Raw genomic sequence first — 11773 nt, 5'->3', positions numbered from 1 at the left:
TGAGGGTAAAGTTCTGGCTGGGACTGCCCAGTGAACCAGGCCCAAAGCACCTTGCCATGGGAAGCCTGCCTGGCTGCCTGTCATCAGCTGGCCAGCCTGCCACTCAGGGTGTGATCACCGCAGCGTCCCTGCTGTCAACGCAGCATCCCTGGAACAGGCATAGTCAGACAGGCCAGTCCTTCAGCTGCGCCTCAGTTGACATACCCGTCAGGTGGGGCCATAACAGAGTCTGTGATGGTCCAGGACCCACCAGACACACCACAGGTGTTTAACCTGCAGCTTGAGCACTGCCTGCCTGCCTGCCAGCTGCCTGCCTGCCAACCCAGCCTAAGCAACTGACATTTGGTGGTGGTGGCCTGTGAATGTGGGTGGGGACCCCTGGGGCAGCCCTGCCACTGGACAGAGGCCTCAGTGTAAGCAGACCAGGGCCTTTCACAAACCCAGACCCATGACAGGGTGTCTGAGAATGTTGTCCATTATCTGATCCACAGAGCACAAAGAGGCCATGTGGGGGCCCATATAGGCCCGGCGCCTGCCATAACCCATAAGGGCTCAGGGTCTCCACTCTGCCTGGCAAGTCCCCTGAGCACAGAGGTCAAGAGCATGCCCAGAGTCAGCGGAGGACTCTGACACACAGGAATGAGAACCATTTCCTCCAGCCCCACGGACAACAAGGAGGGTCCCCAGGGAATGGGGTCCCCAGGTAGCAGGGAAGGGACTCTCCAGAGTCCAGGGGAAGGGGCCTTAACCATGACAAGACCCTGTAGGACACCAGCAGCAACTGCGGGGCGTGCCTCCAGACAGTGTCACTACTCTGTCCCTGCTAGGCACACTAGGAGTCACGGTGGGGGGGGGGGGTTGTGCTCTGTGACATCAGGTGGCCATCTGAGCCCTCTGAGCCTTGATATCCAGGCACTCGCTGGCATCTGGCGAACATGTTTGCTGGGCCCTAGCGGCTCTCCTGAAGGACCGAGAGGAGTGGGGAGGGAACCGCAGTTCCAGAGGTGGCGAGTGGACAGACACCTGGTCACAGCAGACCAGCTGCTCCGACCCACAGCAGTCCTGCGGCTTGGATTCCTCAGATCTGAAACTGTGGTCAGCAGGAGGTTAGGGACAACGCTGAGGCTGGGCTAGGTGTGTCAACTCCCAGGTGAAGGGCAGGAGGACACTGTCTAAGAGCTTGAGCTGGGACACTGAGCAGGCCGCGCGGCCACTCCCATGTGGCCCCATCTCTCCACCCTCAGTGTCCCCACCCGGGGACTCACTATGAGGAGGGACCGGAAGGGCTGCAGTGCCACTCCTGACTGTGTCTCCCCACCACTCCGCTTTCTCTCTGTCCCCACTTGCCGTGTGTCAGAAGCACTTCCTGCGGGGACCTTCTCTAGTCCCTGGCAAAGCCCCTCTTCTCAGCACAGCCAAAGTCCCCAATGTTATTGTTTCCAACTGAAGAAGAAAAACATTTCCTCCTCTCCCTCTTCCTTCCCCTCCCCCCAGCTCTGCCCTGCATCACCAGAGACTTGCAGGAGGGGGCAGGGAAGCACTGACCTGGGGATACGCCCACTCTCCATCCTCAGCAGCAGGAGAAAGCAAGTTACCCCATCCTTCCCGAATCCCAGGCTTCTGCACACCTGGGCATCGGCCTTGGCCAGTGCCTCAGGATAACTTCTAAGGCCCTCTACAGGTGTTGACCAGGGACAACTGCACACGCCATGCTGGAAGCCAACTCCACTAGCTGGAAGCAGGCAGAAACTTAAATGCAAAGAGACATCGGGAGTAAATTCTAGAAAGCTCATGGTGCTGGCTGAGCTTGAAACCCTGTTTCTATTAGACAGGGACAGTGACAAATGCTAGATTCTAGCGAGTCATTAAAGACGCGTTAGCCCCAGACTGAGACTTCTCCCTGATCTAATCAGGAGCCAGGAGCAGGAGGGGAAGGGACCAGTCATCAGTTGCTGGCAGCCGGGTAGCTGTCTGGGGGTGTGGCTACTTCGTCAGTGTGCTGGGTGCCATCTGTCTCCTGATGGATCCCCAAACTTATCCTGGGAGGACCCCCAGAGTCTCAGCAAGGACTTCTCTCCTCCCTCCCTCCCTCCCTCCCACATCTCTGCCTACCCAGGAGTGATCTTGGTCTTAGAAAGCTGAGTTCCAGTCCTGCTGTTGCTGCCTAGTTTCCCCATCTGTGAAATGGGCTCAGTGACCCCTGCTTTGTCTTCTGGGGAAGGATGGTGAGAGGTGGTGGTGGCAGAACTGGGCATAGGGCTTACCCTCAGGTAACTCACTGACTACCGTGGGAGTCACAATATAAATCGGGCTGGGACCCTGATCTTTTGCAGTCCATCTGCCTGGGCTCCCAGCTGCAGCAGGCACTGTGGGATCAGGCCCAGCCTGGTAGTGGTGTGCTGTTATCACTGTCCACATCAGGAAACAGGCTCAGGGAGGCCAAGTGACTTGCTGGAGGCCACACAGCACTTCCTACTTCAGCTGATGTGAGGATATTCAGACCCTAGAGTCTAACCAGGCCCCCCCCCCCCCGATGCTGAAGCTGGGGTGATGCCACAGCTCCACCAGCTTGGCAGGAAGTTTGCCCACATTACCCAAAACAATCCATCGGGCCAGCTAAACCGAGATGTCAGAAAGCATTATCCTTGAGGCTCAGTGGGGGGAGCTGCAGGATGCGGCCAGGAAGCAAGAGGAGAGGGACAGGAAGGAAGCAGGGAGGGGAAGGGGAGAGGATGAGGGATTCGGAGAGTGAGGCAGAGATCAGAGATGGAGACCGGGTGGAGAGGGAGGGAGAGAGAGGGAGAGAGAGGAAGGCAGCAGGTGGGCAGGAGACTAGAGGAAGATAAATAAGTCCACGGGCTGTGCTGGGGCAGTCCAGGGGAGGGGAGGGCCTGGGGCTCTGCGCTCCTTGCTTGGCTCTCCGTGGCTAACACGGGTAGCATGGCATGGATCCCCCCCCAGAGGTGGAGGCAGGTCCCCTGAGTGCTCAGGTTGAATGGGCCAGGACAGAAGTCTCCAATTTCCTGTCAAGGAACACTCCAGACCATCAAAGCCAAGGATATGAATGGGCTGGGGCATGGCAGGCAGGCACAGTAACAGGAAGGCTGGGGAGGAGACCAGGGGAAATGGGGGCAACTGGAAGCTGGGCCCTTTCTGCTGACCCCCCAGACACAGGGAAACCCCCTCCCCGCCCTTCCTTCCTATCCAGTGGGAGCAAGGCCGGAGAGGTCACCCTCTGCATACGGGCCACCAGGCCTCAAGTGACAGCTGCAAGCTGATAGGAGATCCTGACTGAGAACCTGTAGCTGAAGGACTGTGCCTTCAAACAATAGAACTGTGCCCCACCTTCCCATTTAGCTATGGATCTTGGGCTTCACTTCTGGGGCCTCAGTTTCCATGTATGTAAAATGGGTTGAGTATTTCTGAGGAGGTTGGCACTTAGGATGGTCCTACGTGGGCATCACCATGCCGTGGAGAGCATCACATGGGGCTGTGTCCTTAGGATACCTGTGTCTATCCCAGGGCCTACCTATTCCTTTGTGGGTCAAAGGAGACGGGTGCCCAGTGCCAGTTCATATGATGGATGATGTAAGGTCTTCTCAGAGCCCTGCACTAAGGGCAGGGGCCTGGGGGTCCACGGGGTCTGGCGCCACTTGGAGACCAAGGCCCTGCGGTGTGATGTCCTGCTCAGCCCAGCCTGCCCCATGGTATAGCAATAGGGACATACTTCCTCTTGATGTGGTTTTCTACTTTTGCTGTGGGATTGATTGCCAAGCTTATTCTCCGTGCCTGCTGCTTGCGAACCCCCTTTACAGAACAGTTTTGGGGGACAGATCATGGGGCCTCAGGGGCTTGATGTCCCTTAGTCTGGCTGGCCTTTAAAGTGAGACTTGGGAAACATGTGAGGAGGGGCTGTAACCAGAAGCAGCAGGCGGTGGAGGAGAAATGGAGGGCTTCGGGGGACAAGGAAAGGAAGAGAGCGGGGAGGGAGAGCTGCGGGAACAGAAAAAACGCAGGCGAGGGAGAGGGAGTGACGCGGGAGAGGCAAGGGGCGGAGTTGACAGGAGCGAAGTAGGGGAGTTGGAAAGACTGAAAGAGCGAAACTCAGCGGCGGTGGAAGACAAACCGGCGATCAGAAACAGAAGGGGAAAGCACCAGGAAGAGGAGAAAGAGAGGAAAGATAACAAGCAAATGTGAGCAAGACCTTCCAGGTGGCCAGGAACCAGGAAAGAGGCAGGGAACTTGCGACCGCTGGGAGAGAGCATCGGCCGCAGCGACCCCGACCGTAAGCCGAGGATGGGGCGTGGCCCAGGGGCGTGGCCCAGGGCGAAAGGGCGTGGGCCAGGCGGCTGGGGCGGGGAAAAGGGCTGGGGGCGTGGTCTCCGCGGAGCCGCCCCCGAGCCTTGCGGCGCGCCAGAGTCGGGCCGGGGCGCCGGGGCCGGGGGCGGCAGGCGCGGGCAGGAAGCGCCTCGCGGCCCGGGCCCGCCCCCCGCCTCTCGCCGCCTCCGAGCTCCCGGCTCCCGGCCGCGCCGCGCCCCATGCACTCGCCGCGCCGCGCAGCCCGCGCTCGCCTGGATGGCTCGTCGCGCCGCGGGCGGCGCACCTCCTAGCGCCCGGGCCGCTGCTGCGGCCGTCCCCTTGCTTCCGCGCCGGCACTCGCGGGGCCCCGGTCTGCCGCCGCTGCCTCTGCTGCTGCTGCTCGGAGCGGCGCGGGCCGGCGCCTTGGAGATCCAGCGCCGCTTCCCTTCGCCCACGCCCACCAACAACTTCGCCTTGGACGGCACGGCGGGCACCGTGTACCTGGCGGCTGTGAACCGCCTGTACCAGCTGTCGAGCGCCAACCTGAGCGTGGAGGCAGAGGCGACCGTGGGCCCCGTGCCGGACAGCCCGCTATGTCACGCCCCGCAGCTCCCTCAGTCCTCGTGCGAGCACCCGCGGCGTCTCACCGACAACTACAACAAAATCCTGCAGCTGGACCCGGGCCAGGGTCTGGTGGTCGCGTGCGGCTCCATCTACCAGGGTTTGTGCCAGCTGCGGCGCCGGGGCAACATCTCGGCCCTGGCTGTGCGCTTCCCGCCTGCCGCGCCGCCCGCCGAGCCGGTCGCCGTGTTCCCCAGTATGCTCAACGTGGCCGCCAACCACCCCAATGCATCCACTGTGGGTCTGGTGCTGCCGCCGGCCACGAGCACGGGGGGCAGCCGTCTGCTTGTAGGCGCCACGTACACTGGCTACGGCAGCGCCTTCTTCCCGCGCAACCGTAGCCTGGAAGACCACCGCTTCGAGAACACGCCCGAGATCTCCATCCGCTCCCTGGACGCTCGTGGAAACTTGGCCAAGCTCTTCACCTTCGACCTCAACCCGTCCGACGACAACATCCTGAAGATCAAGCAGGGCGCCAAGGAGCAGTACAAGCTGAGCTTCGTGAGCGCCTTCCTGCACCCGGCAGCGCCTCAGCACCGCGCGCCGCCCTACGCGTACCTGGCGCTCAACAGCGAGGCGCGTGCGGGCGACAAGGACAGTCAGGCACGCAGCCTGCTGGCGCGCATCTGCCTGCCCCGCGGCGCGGGTGGCGACGCCAAGAAGCTTACCGAGTCCTACATCCAGCTGGGCTTGCAGTGCGCGGGCAGCGCGGGCCGCGGAGACCTCTACAGCCGCCTCGTGTCTATCTACCCCGTGCGCGACCTGCTCTTCGCCGTCTTCGAGCGGCCCCAGGGCGCCCCAGGTGCCCGCAACGCCCCGGCCGCGCTCTGCGTCTTCCGCTTCGCCGACGTGCAGACTGCCATCCGAGCAGCGCGCACAGCCTGCTTCGTGGAGCCGGCGCCCGACGTGGTGGCGGTACTGGACAGCGTTGTGCAGGGCACCGGGCCGTCCTGCGAGAACAAACGTAACATACAGGTAGGCCTGCGTCTGGGGCACCTGTGTGGGGATCTGTTGTGAGTGTAGATGTCCCAGAGGATTGGTTGCTGGCAGGGGTGCTGGCCCCTGAGTGTGTGCTGGGTCACAGGTGTGCACACTAAAGCGGGGCGCGGGGGGGTTGTGAGGGGGAGTCTGCGTCGTCAAGGTACCCAGGTGTTCCCAGAAGACAGAGCACCTATAGCTCAGATCTGCAGGTGGGGACCACAGGTGCATGCTGAGCTGAGAGAGGGAGGGACATCAGGCGTGTGCTTAGGGAGACTGTGGGTGCCCGTAGGACATGCCACTGCACCCGGGCAGATGTGTGAATGGGTGTGGCGGTGGAGCCCTGAAGATCAGGGGAGGGTGGGATAGAAGGCTAAGTATGTGCCGGGGCACCCACTGGAGGCCCCAAGAGCGTAGGACTCCCTATAGGAAATGTCTCAGGGGACACTGGAGTTTGGGAGGTGTTGTTTCCCTGGAGAAGTCACCTGGGTGGCAAACAGGTGTGTGCTCAAGGCCAGCTTTCAGTCACTCAACAAAGAGCAGCTGAGCACCTGTTAGGTGGCATGGCAGACCTGGAGTGACCGCCAGTGTTGTTGCTTTAAGCCTAGTGTGTCAAGTGTCCTGTCTTCAACAAATGTCTGTTCTTAATTCCATTGTACATACAGACGAAGAAGCAGGTATAAGAGTTTGAAGGGACACTCAAGAGTCACACAGCTGAGAATTAGCAGAGGTGGGGCTTGAACTCAAGCTGTCTGCACCCCCGATCCCCCACCCCGCCTGTGTCCATGGTGCCTGACAGACAGCCCAGCCGCACAGCTGGGGCCGCTGAAGATGGAAAGGAGACTTTGGCAGGGGATCTTGGTTGGAACAGAGAACTACAGGGCTGAGGATGAGGTGGGGCCTCGGGGCAACAAAAGGGCAGGTTAGGGGTCACCGCGTGGGTTGGCCTTGGGTGCAGACCGTCCCCTTGGAGGAGTTCACAGCAGAGCCCTCTTTTTATTGGCTTCAGAAGATAGGCTAACCCCCAATGACACTGACTTTGCAAAGAAGGCTAAGCAGAGCCTTCTGTACTTCCTGAGGCCCCCGTCTTGTCCCTTTCTCTGTGGTCCCCAGTAGTTGTGAGACTCTCTGCCATGGGCGTGCCCAACACTGGGGCTTTGAGCAAGCCTAGATTCCTTCTCTTGGCAAAGCCTCCCACAGCCGCCTACCACCCTGCCGGTCCACCCCTCACAAGAAAGGTCATAGAGGGCGAGAGGCAAATGGACTGTCTGAAGCTTACAGCCCTGCCGCCCGGCAGGGTCAGGCCCCCTGTGCAGTGCTGGGGTGGGGGCAGCCACCATTCTCCACAGAGTGGCTTGCATGGCTGTGCGTGGCTGGATCTGGAGGCTGGGAGAGAAGGAAGGGGAAGCTCTGTGGGCAGGGAAGGCTGCCCTCTGTGGGCCCCTAGCTGATGAAGGGTTCTGTGGGATTCCTCAGGCTGCTGCTCCCCTCCCCCTCCAGTAAGTTCTGCCCTGATTCCCACGGTCCCTGGTGCCCCCTGGGCCGGCACAGTGACTCACCAGGCTGAAGGCAGCTGGATTGTCCTCCTCCCTGTGGGGGCAGGGCCTTTACAGGGAAAGTAGCCCCAGGGCAGTGTAGTTTAGGCCAGCTCTTCACCTCAAGGCCACATAGTATCCCTGCTGGGGCCCTTCTAGATTGGTCTGCTGCGTTCTCCCTACCCAGTGCCCAGCTGTGGACACAGGCTAGGGCCCCTGGCAGAGCCTCCAGATAGTCCCTACCCCTCACCCTGGGTCTGGACCTGCAGCAGGACACAGTGCTCGTTGTCCTTGCCAAGCCATTGCCAGCTCCCCTGCTTAAAGTCCATCTGTCACTGCCTGGGTGGCTGTGTGACCTTGATCTGGCAGCAAAATTTTCCTAAGCCTCAGTTTCCTTCTCCCTAAAGTTAAGGTAATGCACACAGTCTTCCTACAGAGGCATTAGGACTGTGTACCCTGCCTTCTCAGAGAGACATTAGGACCCTGCACACAGTTTTCCTACAGAGGCATTAGGACCCTGCACACAGTCTTCCTGCAGAGGCATTAGGACCAAATGAGCAAGTTAACCACAAAGTCAAGTGCTTGGTGCTTAGTGCACAGCAGTCATTGGTGGGTTATGCTGTTCTCATCCCTGGGGATGCAGTTAGCTCTTAGCTGGACTCTGAGCTGTCCTGGAAAACAGTATCCTCATCAGGCCTGCTCTGGAGCTGTAAGACCCCACCATCTGCACCTGCAGCCCCAGGTGGGTCCCCTGAACATTTACTAAACCCCCAATGTTACAAGGCCACTGCTTTCTGGGGACCCCCATGTTAGCTTCCTGGTTTCTGGTCTCCTGGACAATATAAGGGCCTAAGGATGGACTGGGTCTCATGTAGCCCAGGCCAGGTTTAGACTCACTATGTAGATCGGTTTTGGGCTCACTGAGTGATGGGATTAGAGGCGTGTCCCACCACATTCCGTTGTGTGCCCTTGCGTGTTAAACCTAGGATCTAGGAGCATGCTGGGCAAATACTATACCAGTGAACTACACCCTGTTCCCAAATGGGGTCATCTGATGAGATATATACACATGCCCATTGCCATGCACTGGAGTTGGCAATTGTGTGATCTAGGAAGCCCATGGTGGCCAGCAAGGAGGGACCCAGAAGGAACAGCAGTCAAGATGCTCTGGGTGAGATGTTCTCTGAATGAACACCTGCCCTGTGCTGGGCCTGTACCCTCCGTGTTTAAGCGACAGGACAACTGGCTAGGACTGTGCCATGGGTGTGGCCAGCTGGGACCCTCAAAGCCCGTCCTGTCCAACACCAGGTAGAAGGGAAGAAGGTAGGTAGGTAGGATTCCCTTCCTCACACCACAGTGTGTTTGAAGGGAAAGCATGTTGGGCAGTTGTACGCTATTGGTGAAACTGAGGCAGGGAGTGGCAGGGTGGGCCTGGCTGGGACTCCTTTCTCTGAATCTTTCGCCTCTAAATGACGATGACGTGTGTGTACTTGAGCTGCAGGACAGCACAGCAAATGCCAGGTCTGCTTTTTCATGGTGTCTTTTTATAGCGATGGCAGAAGAAAAAAAAATCCCCAGGCGTTTTTAAAGCAGGCGTGTGGTAGGTGGCACACGGCTCAGGAAGGTGTTCTCTGCACCAGTTTCAGGGCTGAGGTGGCAGGTGGTGGCGGAGGGAGCGCGCTTCCAAGACAGGCTTTAGGTTTGGGAGGGGGTTTGAAGGCAACACCCTGTGTCAAGGAAGCAAGAAGAGACCCTTGTGGGATTTAGGGGAGGGCCTGCCTAGGGAGACCTCCCCTGGAAAGACAAATAGGCGTGGGCTGTAGCCTCCCACCCTGAGAGTACCCCGGGACAATGCTGATGGTTTCTGCTCTGCCACCCAGGGTCAGTCCGTCACCCTCTCTGTGCTCCGTGCTTTCTCGTTCTAAAGGAAAGTCTGTCTCTTTTCAAAGATGTGAGTCAAAAACTCATGGAAATGGCAGGTGCAGGTACTGGGGCGGGGTGTGTGTGCGCCCGAGTGCGAGCATCTGAGCACAGCTTGCTGGTGTGTGTGGAGCAGACAGCGGGTGCTCAGAGGAGGGTGGGCTGGGCCCTTGCAGCTGATGAGCTCACACCAGGCTCTGAGGGAGCAAGGATGAGGCAGAGAAGTGTAGTGAGAGTGTAAGCAGGCCCTGTCCCCAGTGGACCTGCAGGCGGACAGGAAAGGGAGCCAGACAGATGCCTGCTGGGTCAACTGAGGAAGCTGGGGGCCTCCCTTTGTTTGTTTGTTTTGGGGGGGAGGTTGGGCAGAACAAAAAACTGATTCCTGGTACTAGGGAAGTGTTATCACCTTAACAGTCCTCAGACAGCGAGGCAAGGGACTTACTTGCCCAGGGTCACACTGCTACTCTGCAGTTCCAGATCACCAGAGTGTTGGCGGGCTTTGGACTCCCTTTGCTAAGAGGTGGCTGCTCAGCTGAGAGCTCTGAGTTCCCCCACAGCTGGAATGAGGTCACTTGGGCAATTCCCTGGGGGGAGGGTGGGCAGCACAGCTCCTGGGAGATATATAGGTGGGGTGAGGCCACTGAGCATGTGCAGAAGGGCTTGGGTACTGAAGCCTCCTGAGCACAGAGGGACCAGCGAGTGGCTAGCGGCTGGCCACGCTCTGAAAACAGTCTTAGCCAAGTGCAGTGTTGTGTAACTGCATCCTAGAACTTGGGAGGTTGAAACAGAGGATTGTAAGTTCGAGGCCAGCCTGAACTGCATATTGAGACCTAAAACAAAACCAAAACAAAAAATGAAGGAGTGCCTCATCTCTGGAAGGGGTGAGGGCCCCAGCCTTTGGGAGTATGTAAACGTGTTTATCTGGACAATAGGAATGCAGACCAGGCAGAGTCCTTTTGTTCTCGACAGTGGGGTCCTGAGTCATTTATGTTGGGAACAGACTGGAGAGGCTACCCAGGTGGGCGTGGATTCACACCATGACCCAGGACACAGCCACAGCAGAGGCCTTCTCTACTTAGTGGGCTGGGTAGCCTTGTTCATGAAGTTTAGAGAGCTAGTATGTAATTCAAGTTCTGGTAGCTGCTGTGGGGTCTGAGCTGGACCACAGATTGACAGAGTCCCTCATTCAGCCACCAAAAGTGCAAATGTCCCTTTGTAATTAGTGAAGTTTCTTGAGAGTTTGTTTTAGGCCAGACATTGCAAAGCACCTTTCCACCCAACCGCCCCCTCCCCCACTCCTACCCCCTGCATTCCAATAAAATGGTTTCATCTATATCTGCATTGATACAAGAGCTTGTAGAAGCTACATGTCAATGCCCTGTGTCCCTCTCCACCTTATTTTTAATACAGGGTTTCTCATTGAACCAGAGCTCATTTGGCTGGCCTGGCTGGCTAGTGAGCTCCCAAGGATCCCCTTGCCTCAGCCTTTCAGTGCTGGGACTATAGGCAAACTCAGCCATACCTGGCTTTCCATGTGGGAGCCAGGGATGTACTTCTGCATGGAGCACTTTAAAAATGAACCCATTTTAAAGGTGGGGAAATGGAGCCTAAGAATGACCTGAGGTGGTGGTGAGTGCTCCCAGGAGGCCTTCAGAATTGCTCTGGTCTAGAGTCAGAACCTTTCAGCCATCCCCAAGTGTGGGGCTTCTGTCCCTCTATTGGCCTTCCATCTTTGATAGCTTGTTATGTCCCGTGTCTAACCCCTAGGGGCATCCCTTAGAGAGGGGCCCAGGTTTGTTGCATGGCCCAAAGAGAGAAGATAGACACTGCCTCAGTATCCAGAGTTCCAGAACACTCAGGATCGTGCTGCTCTGTGCCTAGCCTCATCTGAGAATAGGAGGGCTTCCTGGAGGTGGTGGCTCTGGACAGCACTTGGAGGATGGCTTGGCAGGCTAGGAAGGAATTGTGGCAGAGACAAGATGAAGGTGTGACCAACTTAGGCAGTGGTTCTCAGCTGAGCCTGAGAAAACTCAGGGTCTTGTCTGTGGACACCATCCTGCTGGCCCTGGGTAGCCCGTGTGACTTTAGGGATGAGAACACATGCCCATTTGACTCTGGAAAAGTCCTGGCTGCCACCAGGTGCTGGCCGAATTCCCCTGTGATGACTGTACCAGGTGATTCCCGAAGGCCTTTCCAGCTCTGACAATGGAAACCAGCTGTCCCTGAAGTGGGGACATCCCCAGGAGCATCTCAGAGTGCCAGAACAGGATCCTGGCTTCCTCTCAACACAGCTTCCTCTTGTCAAACCCATGTTGGGCCACCCAGGTGAACATCCAGTGGTCCGACTGAAGTGGCTTCCTCTGGTGCTGACACATGATGCCACCAGGCTCCCAGGCCCTTGCCCACCCAATACACTGTCT

At 58.3% G+C, this 11773-nt stretch overlaps 1 protein-coding gene across 1 annotated transcript in view; it reads left to right on the top strand.

Annotated features, from left to right (window-relative positions):
* The first annotated feature begins 4560 nt into the window (after positions 1-4560).
* Positions 4561-11773, top strand: part of Plxnd1 (plexin D1) — a 40817-nt gene continuing 33604 nt past the window's right edge. The window contains exon 1 of the mRNA XM_005066098.4: positions 4561-5895. Within this exon, the coding sequence (XP_005066155.1) occupies positions 4576-5895 (1320 nt within the window). The 5' untranslated portion in view covers positions 4561-4575. The remainder of the gene's footprint in view (positions 5896-11773) is intronic.

Source organism: Mesocricetus auratus, unplaced genomic scaffold (assembly GCF_017639785.1).
Source record: "Mesocricetus auratus isolate SY011 unplaced genomic scaffold, BCM_Maur_2.0 Super-Scaffold_100676, whole genome shotgun sequence".
Taxonomy (NCBI): domain Eukaryota; kingdom Metazoa; phylum Chordata; class Mammalia; order Rodentia; family Cricetidae; genus Mesocricetus; species Mesocricetus auratus.
Note: the sequence above shows the minus strand (reverse complement) of the source record. Positions and strands in the feature narration are given on the sequence as shown.